The 24,502-nt window shown below is 43.7% G+C and overlaps 1 protein-coding gene across 1 annotated transcript in view; it reads right to left on the bottom strand.

Moving 5' to 3' along the window:
- The window catches only part of magi2a (membrane associated guanylate kinase, WW and PDZ domain containing 2a), a gene marked incomplete at its 5' end in the record, with an annotated part of 224,561 nt that overhangs the window by 37,655 nt on the left and 162,404 nt on the right, over positions 1-24,502 (bottom strand). Inside the window, 4 exons of the mRNA XM_083906759.1 lie at positions 615-736; positions 1,469-1,526; positions 19,421-19,500; positions 24,221-24,431. Of these exons, the coding sequence (XP_083762885.1) occupies positions 615-736; positions 1,469-1,526; positions 19,421-19,500; positions 24,221-24,431 (471 nt within the window). The remainder of the gene's footprint in view (positions 1-614; positions 737-1,468; positions 1,527-19,420; positions 19,501-24,220; positions 24,432-24,502) is intronic.

The following is a 24,502-nucleotide window of genomic DNA, read 5'->3' as shown; positions in this document are numbered from 1 at the left end:
ACACAACAACAAAAGCACGGCTTTTTAATTGTGTCACTTTGTTATTTCGCCACGTCCGAAAAAAGGTTTTTTAATCTCAGTGGGATTTACCTGGTAAAATAAATGACATTTTTATCCAATAAAGTCTCCTTATTGTTACACACTAGACCTTTAAATCATAATAGTGTGCAGTAACTGACGTTTTATTGGTCTTTGAAACCCAAAACTCTTTTCTTCAAAGTATTCTTTGTCTTAATCTGGCTTAATCTATACAGTCTGCAATAATTAAGTAGCATTAGAAGGTTAGTATTTATTGGATACTTTCACGGAAATGCTGTTTTTTGGGCTAAAATGATATAATAATCCACAATATCTAGTTATGTTTCATCTCAAGTGATTTAAAAAACATATGAAATCAATGTTAAAGTGAAGCTTATAAGACGTTTAAGGTTGAGTTGAGACAAAATTGTATGTTTTCCTTAATTTTAAATTCTTAATAGACTATTTTAACATGCAGATATTGGCATTTTCTCTCCCTTTTGTGGTTAAAATAAGCAAAAAAAAGGGTCTGTTGATCGCTTACAGGTAATAAAGTGTTTTTAGTGAGTGTTTAGTTTTGTTTTGTGCGCTCTTACCTCTGTAGATGGTGGGAAGGGGCAGTGAGGACAGACCCTGGCTTTGCATCTGCTGCTGCTGCTGGACTCTTCTCTTCGCCTCCAGGACTGGGTTTTCAAACTGGGTCCTTCTATTTATATGACTGTGGCGACGCGACGAGAAAAGAGAGAGGAGAAAAGAGTTCAGACGTGGACTTGTGCAGCTGCCCTCCCTCCCTCCCTCCCTCCCTCCCTCTTGGCAAAGATCAGATCAAAAAAAAAACTCCTGGCACTTCCGCAGCTTTTGCTATGATGACTAATTAAGTAGACCCGGATTATGTAACAGAGCCACAGAGAGGGAGAAGAAAAGAAGAAGAGATGACTCTTTGGAGGCCTTTTTTTTTTTTTTTTACCCTGAATTGTGCGAGTCAATGACTGGGAGGAAACCTGAAAACATGAATTTCGACGATCGTAAGTCTCTCTCTCTCCTTTCCTTATCTTAAACTGTTAATTACAAAACAGCTTGATGATATTTCTGCACCGTTACGTAATTCCAAAGTTGAACAGCGACTAAATCTCAATTCCGGGTCCGTATTCATCCACATTTCCCGGACTTATTTACACGTCCGCAACACCGATCTGCCGCTAATCCGCCGATACAGATGCGCGGCGAGCGTTGAGCGTGGATAAACCCCCTCCCGGTGTTTGCGTGCGGGAGCGAATAAACTCTCGAGGGGCCTTCCTCGCGGGCGGACAAAAAGGGAGCAGACGCTTCCCGGCTGCCGTCGCCCGTCTGTTCCTTAATAATAAATAATGATTAACACAGCAACCGGTGGGCAACAGTGGAAAAAAATCGGATTCAAAGCCATTATATATTAAAGACGCGCCAGACTTACTCGACATAGTAGCTGCCGTAAATGGGGTCATCGATTTTCTCCCAGCCATATGGAAGCTCTGGAAGACAAACACACAGAGACACAAGAGTGAGACAACAGATGACAGACTGGTTTTTTCCTCACAGCACTCGCTGGAGAATAGCGATCTTGCGCAAAAACAACAGTGCGTCCCCCATTTTTCCTTTCACCGCAACCGGCCTAGGCACATGGAAGTCAGAGATTTCTTCTTCTGTTAAAAGGGAGTTTTTTCTCTTCACTGATGACTACTGCTTTGAGATGATGTATGCTGTGATTTGGCGGTTGGTGTTGGTGGTTAGCATTCTCGCCTTTGCAGCAAGAAGACCCGGGTTCCTGGGTTTCGAGCCCCGGTTGGAGCAATTTCGGAACAAAGGCCTTTCTGCTAGGAGTTTGCAAGTTCTCCCCGCGTGTGCGTGGGTTTTCTCCGGGTTCTCCGAGTTAGAGATTAGGTCAATAGGCTACGTGCTAAATAATTCGTTCTACCCCACTGCCATCAGAATCCTGAACAGCTGAGCAGGACTACAATCGTCACTTTAAACCTGACACGTGTCACTTTAAATATATATATATATATATTATTTTATCTTTCTACTTGTTGCTGGAATTTTTGAGTGGACAGCAAAGTAAGAATTTCATTGTACAGGGAAACGTGTTTCTTTACTGTGCATATGACAATAAACACTTTGAATCTTGAATCTCAATGGAACTTCCGCCTAGCAACGGTAGCTGCTGGTACGCCAAGTTGCTTCCGCTAGGTCGGGTTGTCGTCGCGATTGCCCGGAGACGGCGGGACGAGGACGTATAAATCTCCTCGGTGTTGGTACTTGGGAATTATTGGGAATTATTCCAAGTATAAAGAGCACGAACGGCAAACCTTTTTCTTAAACCTCGTCAATTTCTCCGGCGTGACAACAAAAATCGGGATGAAATGCCGGCTGCAAACTTGTGTGAAGTCGCCTGCTGGAACCTACTTTTTTTTTTTTTTACTAACTTTTACTTATGAAATTGACTCTACTACTTAGCACTTCACAAGCGTCTCCGGGAAATCACAACGACAACACGACCTACCGGAAGCAGCCCAGTGTACCAGCAGACGTGGTTGCTAGGCGGAAGTTCCATTGTGCACGTAACCCATTGGTCACTCTTAATTGACCATAGGCGTGAGAGTGTGAGTGAATGGTTGTTTGTCTCTATGTGTGGCCCTGCGTGTACCCCGCCTATCGCCCTGTCAGCTGAGATAGGCACAGCACCCCCCGCAACCCTCCGGTGGAGGATAAAATGGTAGATAATGGATGATTTGAATTGGCAGAATAAGTTTGTAGCGACACTTCACCGTCAGTGCAATAAACAAACACGAGATGTAAATGTGTTTTTCTCGTCAAACTGATTTCAAGAGGCCAACAATCTCCCAAGAAAAACTCACAAAATAACACCAAATATGAAAAGATCTCGTGGCTGCGTTTAAACTCGTCTCCTCCATGATGTAAATATGATGTTTTGATGTGGATTAACAGCTTACTCGACCGAGCGGAGAAATCCTCGGGGTGTTTTAAACCTTTCGCGATATCGCTCGGTGGTGGATGTTTGGGTGTGAAACAGTTTGACTCAGAAATGTTTGGATTGCGACGCGTGACAATTAGCGCGTGAGGACAGATTATTCAGAGGGTGTGAAATTGGGATTATCTGTAGGGGGGTAAAAAGTTCCTTTTTTAGTAACCACAGATGTGGAAATTCGTTTCAATACATATCAAGATGACTCAGAATAACAGAACAAATCATAATCACACCAAACGGTGAAGGTTTTAATGCGTTTTTGTGTCCGTTTGTTACAAAGGTCTTTGTGTTTGCTGTGGCAACTCATTCAAGGGCAGTTTAACGCATTATTTAAAAGGAGGATGAACAGGATTACACACAAACACACATATATCTTTCTTTTGAATACTACTTGGATTGGATACCCAGTTTGACCAAGGCCTTTCTTTTCTAACCAGAAACCTGAAGAGGGTATTTAACGCCTCACAACCAAAGTGGGTACAGATGAATGTATGGAAATACTAGTCTACTCTTCTATTGAATAATCCCCATTCATTTCCAAAGGTATTAACCTGCAAACTACCAAGACACAACCAAAGAGCCCAATGTGTCCATTCATCAACCTGTAAATTCACATGCACTCATTGCAACATCTTAAATTACAGCTGCAGTGAAATATGAAGAAATGTCAGTTTCATTCATTCACACAATGCTGTATTAAACCTTTCAGCTCCACAGGATTCTTGGCGTTTTTATGTCACGACTGGCGAAGGGAAGGTAGAAGCAAAACAGCTACGCTAGTAAAGCGAGACGCTGGGAATGTGGACCTCACGGTCACGGCTGAACGACAGAACCAACTTTGGTTTGTACAAGTTACGGTTCTCAACACAAGTATGCGACATCCGCGTCGCTCCGATCGCCGTTCACTCGTAAATATCAATCATGTTTAACACTCGGATGTGTCCGATGACGTTAAAGATACGTTTTTGCTAACCCCTCAAAAACGGCCTAAAATCGGAACGCACCTACGACGTTCAGAATGATCAGATCAGGACCGAAATCTTGCCAATTATTAGCGGGGAAAGTCTGACGTCACTGTTCGGCTCTTTAGCTGAAAATTTCCCTCTTTGCGAGTGCGTCACGAACTTCGAGCAAATTGATTTTGAGCATTAGATCAGAATCGCTAAATACCTTTAGCGCCTTAGATTCGCTGCTCTGCTCGTTCCGTGCACATGGCCGATGCTAGCGTTGTTTTAGCGTCAGAAGTTACACATTAGGTAGACTTGCTAGGGTGACCAAAATATTACAGTATGAATTTAAAAAAAACATAAAATAACGTTTAGCAGGAAATACTCCCAAAAGACTGCTTTAGCCTGTTAGCATGCTAACTAGCGTGAAACAGAAAGTGAAACCGAGGATGACGGGGGGGCCAAGAAAATATTTCATAATTTGAAAATAGTGTAAGACAAAAGGAAAAATTCTGCATTCATGCAGCGTTATTACCATTAAACGCTGTTGAAAAGCTCTCGCGTGTGAGGTCAAGAACAACCTGCTCTCACAAAGAGAGTTTCAATAGGTCTCTACGAATGGATGAATTTATTTTATTTCTGTTCCTCCGGCTGCTTTTGTTACCGACGACGACAAAGAACCAGCTTTTCAAAGGCCTGACAGTCACGCGTCACACTTTTTCGAAGGTCCGCAGCTCTGTAATGTCTGCAGGGAGTTCTCAGAACATTGACAATTAAATGTTCCCCCCCCCCCCACATGCAGTGATAAGCAGAACATTTAAAAACCCAGTTGGGTACATCCTGTGTGACGGGGGGGCTTCTTCTTAAAAATGTCCCCGTCGCTTGCAGCTTGAGGAACAGTGTGTTCCAGCGTGGAATAAGAAGTCCTTTATTCGTCCCAAGCTTTGACAATCACACAAGCTTTGATTAGGGATAAGTTAATCAGGATGAGAGCCAGGAGAGAACCTCCTGATCAGGATAGGAAGCGACCGCAAGGAGAGCGAACCGCGGCAGAGACGACCAGAATAATGCACACACTCCCTGCAAAACGAATGATTAAACTTTCAGTAGGATGCACTCTTTTCTGCCTGCACACACTCACAAAACAACGCACACACGACACACACATACAGTCGTGAGTGATATAACGGAGTGCTACGAGCAGGCCCACGAGAATACCTCCCTCAGCCCCGTCTCCACTCATTAAATATGAAAGCGAGTGTTTCATGTTGTCACCTTAACACACGTGCAACGTTGTATGGCTTCTATTTAGTTTTGCATTATGCCCGAGCGCAAACACAACGCACAACAACAGGAGATCAAAGCGTTGTCATGAATCTCAGCAAAAGCCTCTCTCCATTAAAACGTCCACAGGAAGAAACGCAGGAGGACATAAATATAACAAGAACAAGAAAAAACATCCAGAGGATAATTCTGGTTTGTTTCATCCTTTCTTTAAAAAATAAGTATTATGATGATGGAGTTGCCACAACAGAAACATGAGCAGTCGGATGATCGCATGATGGGAATACACTAACTAGCTAATCCAGATTATACAATTTAGCGGGAGATAAATCCAGAAAGTTAAAATGGCGACCAGATTGCTATTTATTCTGGTTCAGGCTCGGGCCGACCAGCTAATGATGTTGCACACAAACGCAGTGATGCTAATGACACGCCGTGATGCGAAAATTCACGTTTGCATAAGTTAGTTTACTTTAAGTAGTTTTAGCTAGCATTAAAAGAGATAACGCTCTCATATCAATAATAAAAGCTATGTTTGACCAATAATATGTTAGAGTCATGCTAGCTCTAGCTTCGGTCTTACGGAGCGCTTGCTCCCGTGTCTAGCTAGCTATTTGGCTAGCTCAAGCATACAGAGCTCGATAACGGTTAGCTGTAGGACACACAGCTCTTAGCTAAAAGCTAAAAATTTAATGAAGTGAGAGACCCACATATTACAGTATGAATTAAAAAACATAGCATAACGTTCAGCAGGAAATACTCAAAAGGCTTGTTCAGCCTGTTAGCCTGCTAGCGTGAAAAACAAAGCATTGGAGCATTATAGCGTTTGCTAACATTAGCTGTCATAATCCAGTCACTGTTCATTGCATTCAGAGTTAAATACAGTCATAATCTCGTCATCATACTGTATTTACCATGACCTACAAAACACTTTTTTAAGCTTGAGCTGTTTACTGACATTATAAATCAAATGACAGATCATCATTTTCCTTATAGAGTTAAATACAGACTTTACAAACACTGATGGCGAGATTACTTTCCTCAGAAATGGGATTTTGACTTTATTTGGAGCACACTTTGGTCTCCACAACTCGACAAACTCTGGCATAAACCAAGGCCCTAAAGAGCTAACGAATAAGAGTACATATACACAAAGTGAAAGGCTGTTACTCCGCTGCTGATAAATGCTGAAATTGGGATTGTTTTTTCGTTTGGCTCCACTGAGTGCCGTTTATAACCTCGCTGTCAGCAGCCTGCAATGGAGTGCTAACTCCACGGGACAAGGAGGTAGACAGAGTGTGTGTGTGTGTGTGTGTGTGTGTCTGTGTGTGTGTGTACCAGACTGTACAAAGTCGACACAGCTCATCACTGCCATGCTGCATGAATCCAGGAACCATGTGTCAAGCTGGTGTGAAATGTCCATGTAGGAGCTTCTTATGTACGGACCAAGGGGAGCGAGCGGAACACGTTGCCGGCCCAGGCGGAGGAACCGCTGACGACCAGCAGGAGGCGTCCTGGCATCTTTCCCCACAGTTACCCACTCACTCCGCTCTTTCCTTCACGTACTTCCATCTCATAAATACTCTGATTCTCTGCTCCGTCACTTCCTGTTCTTTATTTCAACTTCCTTCTTTAATATCCGATGCTATTTTTTGACTTATTACCTTTTCTGGACAGAGGACACAACGTTAATAAGGCTGTGAATACACAGAAAGACGAAAATTAGCAATTAGCATCATGAATCTGCTAATTCCAAGCTTGTTTTAACGTTACTCCGCCTCCGAAAATAGCCCCCATATACATCCGTCTGTGAGCCAAATTGTGTATATAATAGCAATTAGTGACAGAAAAGTGAAGTAAATGCAGAATAATAAAATAAATCCCAAACTCCTCAAAGTAGCTGAGGTTTTGTAGCGGCTAAACCGCCGCGCTGTGATCGTTAGCTGCTTCCTCCTAAGAGCGGTTACGTTTACGTGAAAAACGCGGGGACGAGTTTTTCCGCGTCAAGTTACTGACGAGAGTAAACAAGAACCGTCGCGTATTGGGATTCAAAGGAGGAGTTCCCATCATTTCCGTCCCCCTATCTTTGGCTTTCGCAACATTAGCTAACGCAAAGCTTTAGCTCGACTTCAAATATTTCAACTCAAAACATCACATTTTTGGTCTTTTTTTATTTTTGCAAAGTGACACAAAATTCACATGTATGTGCTTGATTTTGACTTTGTTAGCAAAATTAGCTTTTAGCTTTTTCTGGTTTGCATAATTCATTCAGAGCTTGATGCATTTTTTCAATGAGATATAGTGACTTAAAGTGTGGTCGACCAAATGGTTGAGTAGCATCTTAAAGGGTTAAAGGTCAAGTCTTTAAGTTCGGACTAAAGGTCACATGTGGGAGAAACATTTAGAAAATGACCATTTGCATGAATTAACTGACCAAAACTGCGTTATATTCTGGTAATAACTTGGTAAAAACAATGTAAAATTGTCATAAAAATAGCCCAAAATGATAAATAAGGATTTGTTTTTTTACACATTTAAGACGCAGAATCGACCACATCTGTGTCCCTGTACTAAACATGATACAATTATTTTGTCGGATGTCGAAGGGGGAAAACGAGTTCAAGTCCGTGTCTAATTCCGGTCCGTTGAGCTGTCGCTCCAAATGTCAGTAGCCAATCAGCAGGCAGCTTCTAATCCTAAGCCCCGCCCATGTTCATAATCGTAAACAAAAAACCCACGGCACAAAAATTCCAATCATTGTGCAAATCAAGCGTATTTTCAAACAAATAAAATACAATATTTTGTACATAGATATATGTGTTGTTGGCTTTTTAAATAGCGTTATATTAAATATTAAACTAGAAAAGCACTCGGAGAGCGCAGATCTCCGCCAAGGCAGCTCAGATCCTCACAAAATAGCGATAAAAAATAGTGATAGCGTCTATGGATCACGCCATTGCCGACATTTTCCGAAAATTTCATCCAAATCCACGACTTTTCGAGTTATGTCGCTAACAGACAGACACTTTTACGTCCGTGGCACGTGTCGCCGAGCACTCGTATCGGAGCTACGCTTTCTAAATCTAACGCATGGCGAGAACATCCGCGAGGACGAGTGCAGAGGCTGAGCCGCACTAATGGCTGCCGATGAATCATGAGGCTGAATCTGTTTAGAATATGATGAAATTTTACAGGCCGGGGACAGAGTCGGACGTAGATGGATGCACTGAGATTTACGATTCTGCTCTTACCTCGCAGACCAATAAACACATTTATCACGGGCGTGTTTTCCCTCCGCTGGGATAAAATCCCTGATTTAAGTCTTTTACAAGATGATTAACAAACCAATACATCTCCACCGCGACAGGAAAAGTCAATGCAACACCCCTGGCTTTCACAACAAATCACTTCATTTTGTCACTCGCTGGCAAGAGTTCACCCGTCCGGCGCATTAGGCACCGTTTCAACCAGCCACTGTTTCCCCTGCAGCTTCTTCTTCTTCTTCTCCTGTTTAACGGGCGCAGAAATCCACATCCTTCGATCAAGCGCTCCTGCGAAACCCTCCGAGCGAGAAGAAGGAAAACTAACGAACTAAAATTAAAAGCACTGGCCATAAGTAACTGACGGAATTCACAGATTTGGCCGTGTTGATGTTTACAATCAACTAGCACTCGTGTCCACTCGTATGTGACCAACTTTATCACCTATTTCACTCTAAATGGGACAATAATGGACAAAATGTACATTTTCTAACAGAAAAACACCTAAAACTACAGCAAATGTGACCATTATCTCCTCAGAAAAATTACTAATGAGGTTATAAACTACAGACTTCCATTGAAACTGAGTTCTGCAAGCAGCTGAGTCGCCCCCTAGTGGCTCTTTAAAATATTACCACTTCCTATTTGGCTTCAGGAAGAACCCGGAAACCAAAAGATGAGTTAAAAAAAAATATTTCTGAACAGTTTATGGTTTATAACCAGTGCATTTTGCAACCAGTGGAGTCGCCCCCTAGTGGCTATTCAATATATTCTAAATTCCTGTTTGGCTTCAGGAGGATACCATTAATTTTGACAGCCTTATCTTTATCCATCACAAGCTAATGACCAACCCTAGTTTTAAATCTTAACCCTAACCATCAGAAAATGAGGTTTTCTGCCTCATTGGGACCAGGTTTTGGCCTCCATGAGGATTACTGGTCCTGACAAGGTCAGTGTTCATGCCAGAAAAGGTACTCTCACACACCTCATCGACATAATGCATTCCCTGACCCCTTACCCTAACTTTAACCTTCACAACTAAGTGCTTCACCCTAACCCTAACCCTAACCCTAAAACCAGGTCTTAGGTGAAAAATGGTCAAAATGTTCTCATAAAGATAGGCTTTTATATTTCTTTGGACCACACAAAGATCTCGATGGTTTTAAAAAAGTGCAGCAGAGAAAGTTTTACTCTGAAAAAACCCTGATGTTGTTGATGTGTTAAACAGGGTAATTACATTAAGTAGCTTGTTTCACAACAGGCTGCTGCTGTTTAAATGAAAACGTACTGTACATTCATGTCTAATTAGATTAAACTCTGGGAAAAAAATAAATAAATAAATAAATAAAGAAATTTGACTCATGTGCGAGTCGACGACTGTTAAAAAACAATTACTGGATTCAGTTTTGGCTTTAATAAGCCCAGTGTTTTGCACAACACGGAGGCATAAGGAGCCAATTTAAGGCCATTATGATCTTAACATCTTTTAAGTGCAATGCATTAGGATGAAATGGAAGCTCTTATTGACAATACATTAGTGAGATAAACACCTTAAAATGAATCTTCTCTTTTTTTAAAGGGGGTTATTTACACACACACACACACACGGTCAAACAATGCACTCTCTGAACAGTAATTCTATTAGAGTTGCAACAGTTTACAGCCGATTATATCAATTATCAACTGACGGGGGGAACAAATAGGCGACGACTTTTTAGGATCGGTTAATTTTTTAAGTGTTTTTTTTTTTTAATCAGTCTTTCAAGTCAAATTAATTATTATTATGATTTTCCTATTATGAAAAACATGCTTAAATGCTTGTTATTGTTGTTTTTCAGGACGCGACCGTGAATGGGATAATTGGTTTCAACTGTGAAACGAACCTTAATATGAATTGATGAGAAAAAATGGGGCCTCAAAGTCGATCTAATGACTTTTATATGATGTGCAAATGAAGAAATCAGCGTCTTAACGTGAATAAAACTGTATCAGAGGATCAAAGTGTTGTCAAACACATAAACCGTTACTACATATTCTGTATTTGGTTCAAACCTATTGCATTTATGGTCATTTTTATTTAGTACCACTGAGATTTAAAAGCAGGTCACACTGTATATTTTTGTAATTTAAACTCTCTTAAAACACCCGAGCCAAGACTTTTATATCAAGTGTTACTCAAACAGGAGGAAGTCATAGTAAATCAACTGGGGATTAAGTAAAAAAATGTTGTGTGTACGTGATGATGGCGATGTGAATTTTGAGTGTAAATAAAAAGCATTAAGGTCACTTTACCACTAGTGAGTTATTGAGTTATTGAGTTAGAGCCCACTTTGACTTACAGCACTGTGCACTAGATAACGTGGGTGGAGATATAAAATACACTGTGGCTGAAATAGACACACTGACAGCTAATTCACCAAGGACAGGTCTCTCGCACACACTCGTTTGAATCCGCGGCTCCAATCTCCCGGCTTCAGGAACACTCTGCTGGGGATGTTCTCAAAAGTACACCCATCAATCACGTCACAGTTTCGGCTACAACTCTTCCCTCCAAACTGCTGCAGGAGTTTTCGAGGGTGAAGGAGGGCGCTGCGTCTCCGACGGTAATAACTCACGTGTAGGACGTGTGCGTGAACTGCGGAAAATAGCGGTGTTAACACACGTTAACACAAAAACTTCCTGCATCACCGAGAACGACGACAGGGTCGAAACAGTGCGGTGGCGCCGAAGCGGCTAAAAGGACAACAGAGTAAAAAAGAGTGAATAAAACACATAAACAAGCAGCTGTTTGATCAAACTCCATGGTATAAATTTCGTACATTTTGACGTGACGATGGGAGTATTTTTAACCCCATCCCTGAAACCACACAAAGACGACGGTTTCTCCTCCGCAGACGTTTGTTTCCGCAAACGATTAAAGTGTCGTACAGCTCCGAGTGTCCACACACGCAATTCTGGCGTGTTTTTGCGCTACGCTGCCCCCTAGCCCTGACGCGAATATATTCATGTGCGACTGGAATTATGGTAAATACAAGTTCCCGACACATGATAATTATCGTAATAGTTATCGTATTTACGTAATAATTATTAGAGCGTGTTACCCAACAACGAATCATCGTTTCCGATCTTTCTGTGAAGCTAGCGTTAAGTAAATAATCGGAGTAGTATTTAGTTTTAGTTTTTTAGTTTTTCTCAACGTGTTTTAACCAGTGCTGAGCACGTTAGCGCGTCAATGGCGTTAACGTTAGCGCACATCAAGGCGGGGCGCGTTTCCATGACGACTGACCGGAAAAAACCCCGCGTGACTTCATGTTTACGTGCCACGGCACTGGAGTACAGGCAACATTTACCAGTTAGCTCCGTTAGCTCCTTTAGCACCGTTAGCGCGGCTAAAGTCGAACTGGAGGGGTCTGTTTGCGAAACGAAAAAGAGCAGCACTACAAATAACCAGGGTACTGCGTATGTGTGCCTCTGTTAAGCGTTACTTTAGAGACTCATTTTAACAATCGGGAGTCACGTAAACATGACGTGACGCGTCTTTTTCCGATCAGTCGTCATGGAAACACGCCATGCGTTAACGTTAAAAATACAAACAAATGTCGAATGAAAACTTCCGATGATTAGGTTTCAGGGCTTCAGTCGTCTGCTGGAAAAATAATCCTTGATCAGCAGAGCGATCGTCCCTTTATCCGTCAATATCCATACACGGTGTCGCATGTGCTCACTTTCTGTGGATACAATGAGCGCGGATGTCTGATGAAACGCGTTGAAACCTGTTCTTTCCCATGGTTTCGCTTCACTCGTCAATCAGGGGAGATTCTCGCTGCACCTGCGGTGGCATAAGTGAGGTGGGATAACGGCGGAACAAAACAGCGGGGGCCACCCCTCACTTCTCTGTTTTCTGTTTTCACAGCCAACAAATAAATATCTGGCAGGACTGCAGGGGAAAAAAAAATACAAAACAACTTTCAGAGGAGCATCAGCGAGGACGTGTAAAGAGTCTGTCCTCGTTCTCGTCGTCTGCCAGAGCAAACAGAGAAGACGAGGAGGACGTAGACAAAGAGAATATGGAGAGAAATACCAGTTATGTAACTCGGCGTCTCTTGAATGTACGGGGAACGAGATCTTTAAAACAAATCTCTCTTCCAAAAAGCTGTGCAGTTACTCTCCAAATTAAGTTAAGGTTAAATACAAAACATGATTCAGCAAAAATGTCTTTTAATCACATCATGTTTTATATAACAGCGAAAACGCCATTAATCAGCACCGAGTACATTTTGATTAAAGGCCAGTACTTTAGCTCGTAAATCAACTTTGCAATCCATTGATTTCTTTAAGAGAAACATTTAAAACTATTTCTTAAGTTGGTAAAAGAACCCCGACTCGGCCTGTAACGCAGCTGTGACGACACTAAATACAGTGAAGCCAGTGTTGTATTATATTTTAATATAATGATAGCAATCATTTTTATCAATTCGGTGGAGTCAGAACTGCCAAAGTCATCCCTGACGTACAGTGTCACATTAGCCACAAGTAAATCAATCACAAACTCATCATCGACAGAACATCGAGCAGACGTCGCACTCAGCCGCGTTTTCCGAACATTTCTATTCCGAAATATTATATATTGATTTAATCAAATCAACATTGGCATCATCAAAGATGAAATATTTATTTAAACCCAAGTAAACTTGTCCTGTCTTATGTGTAAAAACAGGGCTACCAGTTTTGTTCCAATTTTCCCGCCATTTCTCGCCTGACCACGCCCACTTCATGTCCCTGTTGTTTTCCCCTGGTCAACCTGTGCATATAAAATCTGGAACTTTTCCTGATTATCTTTGATCCCGTTTGGATTTTTCCTGTTTTTCTTTTTTTACTGCCTTGGATTTGTCGGGATTTTGAAGTGGATTTTAGAGACCGTCCTCCAATGAAATTGGTCGTATGCTGGAATTACGACAATACGGCGACTTGCGGCCAGCGCCCCCATCGCACCACAAAAGAGCTGAAAATTAACCTAATTAAAAATTCAACTATTTTGATGATCGATTAATCACTTTTTTCATTGTTAAAACAAGATTTCTGATTGTTTTAGCTTCTTAAATGTGAATATTTTCGTTATATATTACGTTTATATTTTTTTGCTCCACATAGCAAAGAAATCATTAAAACTGAATCATTTTGGATTATTTGATAACGTCGTCATTTCCAGGTTTGACAAACACTGAGCAACGTTTTCTTTTTTAACATTTTATGGACCAAACGATTAATCGAGAAAATAATCGACAGGTTAATCGATTACGAAAATGATCGCTAGTTGCAGCTCTATACAAAATGATACCGCAGAATCGCGTGGCGGCATAAATTTACAGCATAAATTCAATGCCTGACGAACAATCTTACATACGGGTCCTTTAACGCGGGAACGATCAAAGTGAACCAGAGGACGGACAGACGCGTCAGGCCTCATTTGTCCTCTGTCGCTCTGACACTTTTGATAATTGTCGCGCAACAAAACTTAATGAGTCGGACGATGTTTTCATTTTTATGATCTGGTGAAAGCTTTCAATTTTCTCTCTGCGTAAACACACCCACCTCCTGTTAGCCTCTCTCTCTCTCTATCGTATCGTATCATCCTGATTGCTACTGTCAGCTCGATTATAGCTCTCTCCGTGTGTTGCACTCCTTTGTTTTGGAGCGCAAGGTAAATCAGTTTGCCGTTTCTGAAACGACGACGAGAGCAACGGGGGGCTTTGACAGTTTGAAATAATTGTGCGACAAATTATGACGCGGTGTCAAAAAAGGTAATTCTACAAGTGCGTGATGGGAGAGAATTTTTATATATATATTTTCCTGCACGACTGTGTGTCCCCTACTCTGGATTCCCTGCACTGGCTCCAGGCTCCGGGCTCCGGGCCACGCTACAGAATCCATTTCTGAGATCTTATCTCAGGGTTTTTCATGGTCCTGCTCCGATTTGTCTCTCTAGTTTAAGCTGCTACGCCGTTCTCGGAGATCGGCCCGCTCTCTCTTATGTGAGTGAATTGCTGATGCACCAATCCTGGCAGAACGTGAAATGTGCTCTCCCCGGTCGAGGCAGATGTTCGTACACTCTCTCGAGTCCGGTTCTGTCAGAGATTTCATTTTTCTCTCTCCACTGTTGCCAAGTGCATGCGTTTCCTGTTGGGTTTCTCCGTAACACGGTAATTGAAAGGTCTTGACCTCCGCATGTTAAGTGCCTTGAGATAATGTACGTTATGAATCGGCGCTATACGCATTAAATTGATATAAACTGGATTGGATTCCTGCCATTTGACACACTCTTGGTGGTTCAATTCCCCCACGTCTCAGGGTCAGCTGTGCCAAAGTGTCCGTGATGATGGTGTCAGCAGTTTTGTATGCATGGAATGCAATTAAAGTTTTACTCCTGTTGTGGTATTAAAACTTTTTTCTCAAGTAAAAGACTTTCACGTTTGTTCTTCGATGTGTGTGTGTGTGTGTGCGCGACAGTTACTCGGTGTGTGTTTTCTACTCAGTACTGTCCTCTTCCTCCTCCTCCTCCTCCTCCTCCTCTCATCTTGTTGTCCCGTCACAGCTCACAGACTCCACCCTGCAATCCTGTTAGCGCTTATCAGAGCATGGTTCAGGTCCACACACACACACGCACGCACACACACACCTTTTCAACCAATCAATACTGAATTTACAGAGGCAGCTTTTCTCCCCCTAACTAAGCTCAGCTCTCTGGGGTGTCTGGTGCCACCAGGCTGTCGACGTTTGAAGTGAACAACACACACATACACACACATAAACACACACACACACACACACACCTCTTGTACAGCCGCTGACTTACACAAACCACTTCAGTGGTTCACAATTCAGAAACCAAAAAAGTCGCACACACACACCACCACAGTCACCGTCGCCGGATATGTCAGGCCGTTGCAAACTTAAAGGTGCATTATGAAATAATTCTAAGGCAACTAAAATCCATAAAAGGCCATAAAATCCTCCTAATATGTCACAGAGACTCAGGAATAATGTTAATATAACAAACTGAACTCACCAACAACAACAGTACGGCCAAAATATTTGCATTAGTAATTTTTTTTTGCAGACTGCAAATCATGTTTATGTTTTGAAATCATGTTTTGGCATGTGGGCGCCACCTACCGCCATCTACCAATCATTGCAGTCAGTAGAGCCTCAGCTGCCGAGCAACCACGGGTTGCCAGTTAAGTAAAAAAAAACGAAACCTAAAAGACCTCTGTATTTTGAATTTGAATGTAGTAACCGCTTTTGGCCACATTCTTACATATGGCACCTTTAAAAAACTGACACAACGGTGTCCAATAATAAAGTGTCATATATTTTGTGGTTTATTTCCCTTTCAATTGGATATACTTTACACAATTTTACACCATGTTCTGTTGAAGAAATACTAAAAAAATCTTAATAACTAAGACTAGTAACGTCTCGTGTGAGAAGTAGGCTAATTTTCCCCATGAACTACCCTTTGGGATTGAGACACCCCCTAGTGGCTTATCAATATATTTTGACTTCCAATTTCAGCAAAAACCCTGAAGAAAAAAGTTTTTGTGTACACTTTTGTGTGCAAAGTCCTTCGGGAATGGAAGCTCATGACGCAAATGAAGACGAACGGCATCCTTTTTGGTAAACTCAGGCCTCGTCAGTGGACCTTTTTTAATTCCACTACAACCTTAATTCGGCGTCATTCTTCAATGTCATCGACATTGCGCCAACATATGCCACGGCAACATTTGGCAAAAGCAATCATAATGTGTCCTTACAGACGACAACACATCCTCCGCTCAGCTGGGACCAACTAAGTGGATGAGTCGCCCTTCGAGATCAATAACCGTCCCGCACAAACATCAGCACCGCTCCTCTCCTCCGTAGATAAATAGGATTGGAAGCACTTGAGATAAAAGGGCAATCAGATTTTTGAACAATTCCTCACAGGCGTCTCCATCTTTGTTCCTGCGTCATCTGATCATCTTGGAGATTTTTTTTTCCATTCTTTCTTTCATGTAATGGCTGAAGGGGAGAAGGTGGTGGTGGTGGGGGGGGGGCCTTCAGTGACGAGACAGGAAGCCTTATGGGTAAAATAAGAGATCACAATGGCGATTTTGTTGAATGGAGAGTGATGCCACACACGTGGGGGCGTCTTAGCGTTAAATGAAAAGAGTTTGCTGCCTTGGAACGGATTATTCCATCCTTTTCAAGGTAGCAAACATCATCTTCAAGTAACTCATTCATCTTCTTTTGAGCAGGGCTTAATTAGTATTAGTAGTGGTAGTAGAAGAAAAATCAGGATGTACCTAACCCCGACAGGCTAACCCCGCTCCAACTACTGCAACACCCTGCTAACAGGCTTATCGACCTGTGCTGTGAAACCGCTACAGATGGTCCAGAACGCTAACCCTAACCCGTCTTCAATCATCCAAAAAGGGCACATGTAACCCCTCTGGCTACCCTTAGCCGTTCGCGTCAAATTCAAATCACTGATGCTAGCCTCCAAAGTGCTTCATGGGTCTGCTCCCAGACTACTTTAATCTCATGTTACCCCTTGATTACTCCGTTCATCGAAGGATTGTCGTCACACAACGCACAAGACAATCCAGACTATTTTTGCGCGCTGGTGGAAAGACCTACCGAGCGCTAACGGAACAGGGGTCATCCCTGTTTGTCTTCAAGAAGCTCTTGAAGACCCAGTTCTTCCCAGAGCATCTTGTGTCCTAGCATTTACCCCCTCCATCAGTCCACCGTTCCTATCTGGTGAATCTTCTCCTATGTAGCTTAGCGTCTGCTAAATGCTTAAATGTAAATGTAGTGGAACAGTGAATGGGTAAATTGTCAGTTTGACAGTAAATGTGAGGAGTAAGAGCTGCACTATTGTTTTCCCCATAAGTGCGGGAAAAGTGAACGAGGTTAGCTCCGCTAGGAGGCTAACGCTCACAGGCGTGCTTTCACAAACTAACACAAACTCACTTCACTTTGGTTATGTCGACAAATAAATGTAACAAAACCTTGTGACTAGAGAGAGGAAATAGTGACAAACATTAATAATTCCATTTAACTTGCGACTGTGTTTTGACTTGCCTGGATACGGGCGGCGTCACAACAGCGTGGCTGCTGAAAACAGCTCAGGGGGGAAAAACACTGCTCTTAGCTTTTGTCTAGTAGACAGCATTGATTAGCCATTTGACGGCGCCTTTTAATTCACAGAAAATTACAGCTCTGCGAGGCTGCACTTAGGCACAGCAGTGGCTCGGGCTAAATGCTAACGTCCCTCTCAGTAGCAATGCTAACAAGCAGAGCGAGTGAGCAGGTGTAGCATTTATCTGAGGCGACAGATACATTTGTTCACTACACAAAAACTTGCGGGTGCGTATCTTGTGTCCATCTGCTGCGAATTCTAAATATGCAGAGGCTGTGGAGTTGTTTTCACAAAGACTTATTAAGCTAATGCAGAAAATTAGCTGATTTCCTTCTTAATGAACACCATGGGGAAAAAAATTTCCTGAAGAGTTTCTGGTACAAACTAATTTCACTGCTTCCTTAATATGGAATAATTTAGGTCAACAATGGTGACCTTAGAAACTTGAATTTTAAGCTAGTTTCTTGTAGTCAGGGCAGTAGGAGCTAGCTGGTTGCAAGTCTCAGGCGGGCCACAAGGTGGACATCCGTCATAATGACCAGACAGTTGAGATTAGATCAGGTCCCCCCCCCAAAAAACAACCCGATTGACTGAGAATTAGTCCGCGATTGACTGGTTGGGCACCCAGACCTCAATATCTGGCATGTTAGCGTGCTAATTTTTCTGTTAAATTGGTACCAGTCTCGCTCTATATAGGACAACATATAGAAAAGGCTGTACCTGAAAACTATTCCAATTTTCTTCAAAACAGACAAATGTCAACCTCATGAAGACGTCGCAGGACAAGTAAGGTCATCAAAGTCATCAGGTTTTACTGGCTTCGCAAAATTTAACGACAAAACTATCCAACAGTTGTTAAGATATTCCAGTCGGGAAAAAAAACCAAGGTTGGTGGGGCCCCGTATAAAGTTGCTTTTACGTTGGAAATAGATTTTTTTTTGTGGTTACGGCCCTTTGTTCAGGCCGATTAAACTTGTGTGACAGACATTTCCATTATTTTATTCTGTCACATCCAAAAACATACGAGCGGCAGGCACAGATGTGCTTTATAAACACAGTTCAGCTTAATCAATGTGTTTGTGTGTAGAGAAGACGTTGGGCACTTGTTACTCCGTGTCTGCATGTATTTTAAGAGCAACGCTATATCCGCCGCGCTACTTCTATCCACAAATAACCCCGACCGTCCGCTCTCTCTCACACACACACACACACTCATTTCTCATTTGTTGTCAGTGTCCATCTCCAACTCTACGCCGCTACCTCTCCATCTATCGCCCAAACTATAAATCCTCCCCTCCTCATCTTGACGCGTGAAGAAAAGACGAATGGAGAGGATCGAGGAAGGAGGGTGAGGCCCCCAAAGAGATGGATGACACTCTTGTATATATGCACGCTCGCCTATAAAACACACGCTCCCGCTTTGACATTCATCGCTAGCCTCTCTCTTATGTGCGAGTGTGGGCGGGTGAAGGACATCTCTTTTCCGCGGCGGCATAAAGAAGTCTTTGTGACCCCCGCGGTCCCTTCTGAACCTGGCCTTTTTTAAACACACATCCCGAGACTCTTCGCATTCACGGCCGCCCCGATAAACACAGGAATCGTAAGCGAGGATTCTCGGGAGGAGACGCCCCGAAAGCCTCGAAACCTCGGGGGGAAACAAAAAGTGGAGGACGGAGAAAAGATAGAAGACATTTGCCGCGGTACTCACCATCCTCTTTGCATTCCTCGGGCGGCTTTGCCTTCTTGGCTAGCCTCGGGTCCAGCCACGATGTTGTCTTGGTGTTGTGGCTGCGAAAGAGACGACAAGAGCGAGGAGAGTGAGAGGGAGAGTGTGTGATAGATGGAACCAGAGAGGAGACTTGGCAGACAGCGAGGAGGAGGTTGGCGGATTCTTAATTCAGCTGAAGAGCGATTTCACAGAGAGGAAAGACGAGACTCCCTTGTGTGCACTGCCTCCTCAAAAGGTGGGGAGGAAATAAGAAGAAGAAGAAGGAAAAAAAAAAAAAGGTGTGGGTTAACAAAACGGCAATCAATACTTTTAATTTGCTTACTGTATCTCATTAGTAAGCAGGAGGAGACCGAGACAGAGAACGCTGATGAACCGAACAGCTGTCGGTTTGGTCCACAGACTGTGACGGGCAGCTGGAGCTCGGTCAGATATGATGATATGATGACGACCATGTGCCATCGAGTGATTCGAGGAACTCCATTAGAAAAAACTCTGCCTTATCCGACGCGGCCTGTTCAGCGCAGGGATCGCTGTTCCACACGGACCGCTTTAGCAGACGCACATCGCGCAAACGGATTCCGGCTGGCGCGATGGCGGAGACGCAGATTTTCCGTCTCGTACACGGCCGTTGCCGTTTGAAATGGTCGTCGCCATATCCGAACGCCCGAACTCGAACCGGTTCTAGGATGTGACCTCTCCGGGGTCACCGGGCTAGCCTATTCTTCGGACGTTCGGATTACAACACAATTCTAAGAATTCCGAAGTGATCTCACGAGTTGGGGCGTTCGGATTACCCAACATTCTAAGAATTCCGAAGTGATCTCACTAGTTGGGGCGTTCGGATTACCCACAATTCTAAGAATTCCGAAGTGATCTCATGAGTTGGGGCGTTCGGATTACCCACAATTCAAGGATATGGCGACGACCGTTTCAAACGGCAACGACCGTATACGAGACGGAAATCTGCGACGGGGACGGAGAGTGAAACAGCCCGATAATGTCCAAAGTGTGGAACCATTTCACGCTTAAACAACAAGCTAACAAACTAGCGTACCACAAAAAGCACGTCCTCAATGATTCAGCATCTGAGCCCGAAAGCATCCAGTTGCTAACGCTTCCATCACACGCTAACGTAAACACTGATGTTAGCGTATTTAACGTAGCTTACTAGGGCTGCAGCTATCTAATCTTTTTGCAATCGAGTATTCTACGGATCATTATACTCGATGACTATAATATTCGATAGCTGCAGCCCGAGTGTGAAGTTCTGGAGCTACAGTTTCTTCTTCTACAGTGAAATGAAAAATCAGACGAAGAAGAAGTGGTCGAGGAGATTTATCGTCCGTCTTTTCAACGCGTCCCAGAATAAAATCTGGTTCATAACTCATTAAACGGCGATCGTGAAGAAGTTGAACAATGACAGCTGCATTCCTTCACTTTCTGTCCACCGGGGGGCAGAAGAACGTGCGAAAATAAGAACCCACGGTTGACACCAAACACTTTTTCTTTTTTACAATCGACACTTTTGATAATTAATGCCTGAGCAAACACAAATGAGTTATTTATTGAGTATGAGTATTTTTACTGTGGCGGAGGGAAGGGATGAAGTCGTCTCCATGGCAACAAACCACACATGATCCTCCAGCCGGCTCTTGCACCAACCATCCTGATCAGTTTTTTTTGTCCTTTCATTTCAAATCTGTTCCATTTTCTCTTTTGTTTCGATTCGTGGGCTGAAACCCAAGGAAAAAACAAGTTTTGGTTCCACAGTTGGAGACGAAATGGCGTGTAAATTAGGGATGAGCCGATACAATAGTCGGATATCGGACAATCCGAAGATCCTATATGTCGCATGTGTATCGCAACAGCATTGTAGCTGAGCATGTTATTTCTTCTTTATGGGAGATTATGTCTTTGAAATAGCTTAAAATGGTGAGTACAGAGCGATGTAGCGCAAGTTTGTGATATCGGTATCGGACGCAAAAAAGTGGTATTGTGCCATCATACCCTAGTCTAAATCTAATCTGTAGATTATTTTCTCAACTGATGAGGTGATAATATCGGAAAATGGCGAGAAATATCGATTGGTGTTTCCAAAACTTTGTAAAATTTGTATCGTTTTTGTCTACGAAGCAAAGATATTCAAGTTTTGAGGAGCTGAAATAAGGAGAAAATGAATTGGTGACTAAATGAATAAAGTTAATTCAGTAGGTTGGCTTCAAATAACTTTAGTTTGAAGGAACTTCGGCGTCACCGACTCAGGTAATTGTTCTGATTTTGTCAACCATTTTCTTAGAACTGCTCCATTATCCACGGCAGCCATTGAGCGAATCAAGGTAAAACACCGCGAATTCGACCAGGACTCGTCATCCTGAGGATAATAAACGCTCAACTCGCCGCTGAGACTTTTCCCGTCCGGACTTAATTGGTGGTCCGTCTGACGCTAACTTCCCCTTGGGCGAAGAACAGAGGACTGAGCGGGAAAATAATGAGAGAACATGCAGATTAAAGTGAGCGATGCCAAAATACCGCAGTTCAAGGGAAGGTAGATCCTCTTTCTCTGCGCTTTTGATTCTCGTCCCATTTCCACTCCTTCTTCCCTGAAATTTCCTAATCCCCTCTTTTTTTTTTTCATTTTCCCCGTCTCCTCTTTCATCTGTTGCCTTATTTATAGTAAAAAAAAAAAAAGTCTCCCGACTTCTCTCCCTTTCCTGTCCTCCCTCTCACCTTCTCTTATTTCGCTCTATTTTTAACAACTATCACTTTCCTTTTTTTCCTCTCCCTCCCACTCCCTTCCCTCTGTTCCTCTCCTCGGCCGTGTAGGTAAACAAATTCATCTCGCACGTGGAGACCAATCAAAGGCAAAAGCGTCCTCTTGGCAGCGGCGTTCGCTTTGGCACGGCGGCGCACTTATGCTTAAAGGAAAAAACGTGAAAAACAAACTTGGGAGCCTGCGAATTTCAGTGGGCTTAAGTGCATTAGTCGTACTTTGTTCTTGACGGATGGAGCAGCGCGACGGGGAGGAGGCGGCATATGGCGATTTGTCCACATTTTTGTTGTCGCCCGATGTTTCCTTGCAGCTTTTGGCGGTTTTATGATGCGTTCAAGTGCGCCGGTGTGCACCAATCGATACGGCGCAGAAATTTTGCCTAATGACTGAAACGATTTAATGGGGCAATAAAAACGCTCTGCGATAGCGAGATCATTTCCTCTTATGGCTCCGTTATCTGATGATATTGAGCCACATACTGTACACACACACACACACACACACACACACACACAGACACGCAGACACACACACACACACACACACACACACACACACACAAACTCCATTATTCTGATGTAATGAAGACTCACCTCCATGGTTTTACTGCCGCTGTAAAAAGCTAACAACTCCAATGAATTAAAGTGGGGAGCTTGTACTGTATAACAGAGTCCTGTGTAACAAGGCACTTCTGGGGACTTCTAAATCTCATTAAAACCACCGAGCATCAATTACGGCTCCTGTGTGTGGCCGTATATGTGCGGTGGTGGGGGCTGGGGGGAGTACAAGGGTGCATTCAAATGTTACGCGGCACTAATCCAGTCGCTCAGACGTTCAATGAATAAATTACGCCGGAAATACAAACATAAACTGTAACTTCCTACGTGTTCAAGATGGACAATAAAAGCTTTTCCGTCTTAAAGGTCCAGTGTGAGGAGAGAGACGCCCCCTTTTGGTTAAAAATGTGAGCAAGTGTCGACTTGAGGGAACTCGTAAGGTCGTCGGGGGGGCTGGATAAGAGTAGTTTGCGGGCCAGATACAGCCCCAGGCCTGCAAGTTTAACCCCCCTCCACCCAACCTCCAAGGGAGAGCGAGAGTTGGGTACCAATGGGCCCTGGGGTAGGGGTTCCGAGTGGGCAGTGTCCCAGAGGGGTGGAGACAACCCTCTCTCGGCTAAGCCCCACGCCGCTGAGTCCATTGGTAGCGGGAGAACAAGAAGGGTTGGACGGTCGGGCGGATAAGGGAATCACAACTTCGATGGCGGATTTTGAGCAAGGGGCCCCCTACACTTGGTGCTTTACCTTCGGCAAGACACCCCAGCCATTGGCACAGGAGGGAGCATCGACCCTAAAGGCCCTGGTATACTTTCGCATATCGCGGATCTTGGTATGCTCGCGAATCAGGGTTCTGTAGGGTTATCACTTCACCATTGGTTGGCGGTACGAGTCTGGACGCGGGGAATAGGACGCAATCCTAGCTAAGAAGAAGAGAATGATGCTACAGCTCCCTCGGACACGTCTGGTTCGAGTGCCTCACAGCTGAAAGGCCCGTCGGTCAGGAGAATTGGGGTGTCAGCCGGTCGAGGCTCGCCAGGTCGAGTCAAGGCTCGGATGACTATCCTTGGCGACTACGTCTTCTGTAGCCGAAATGTTTTTTCTGCTTGGAGAGCAGTGGGACGGAAGTTCAGTTCGTGCATGCGTGGAAGTTTACCAGGGCCTTTAGCATCCGGAGACGCTGAGCCCGTCCCACCTGTTATCGGTAATGATGCTACCGCAAGTTCCCCTAAGGAAAAGGTAAGACTTTAACTTCCTCTGGACGCTAAAAGGGAAGTTTGATTGTCTTCTCGGCGCTCCGCCAGGGCCGTGACCGACCATGGTGGGCCCAATCCGAGGACCCAAATCCAGTCGGTAGAGGTGACGGGCAAGCGTGTACAACGGGCAGGGACTGATTGTGCGATGTATACAGTATATATATAATATATTAACCCAAAACAGTTTATTTGCACTTACTCGATGAAGTAGACTTCTCCCTTCTCTGTGTAGGCCATCTCCCAGTTGTCCGGCAGTGGCCCTAGCTCGTCGTTCTCCTCCGGTTTGGGGACCGCGGTCTTGGGCGACTGTCCGTCATCGTTTGGCGCCTCGGCGGGAGCGTCCGCCGGGTTGCTCTGCGGGGCGCTGTCCCCCGAAGCGTCCGTGCTCTTGTCCTCATGCTCGCTCGACTCTGAGGTGACGACAGGGACGGAGAGAGAGTCAGGCTCGGCGTTATCGGAGAGGGGATGAGGGAGGGATGAG

The sequence above is a fragment of the Microchirus variegatus genome (assembly GCF_963457635.1).
Source record: "Microchirus variegatus genome assembly, chromosome: 20".
Classification (NCBI taxonomy): domain Eukaryota; kingdom Metazoa; phylum Chordata; class Actinopteri; order Pleuronectiformes; family Soleidae; genus Microchirus; species Microchirus variegatus.
Note: the sequence above shows the minus strand (reverse complement) of the source record. Positions and strands in the feature narration are given on the sequence as shown.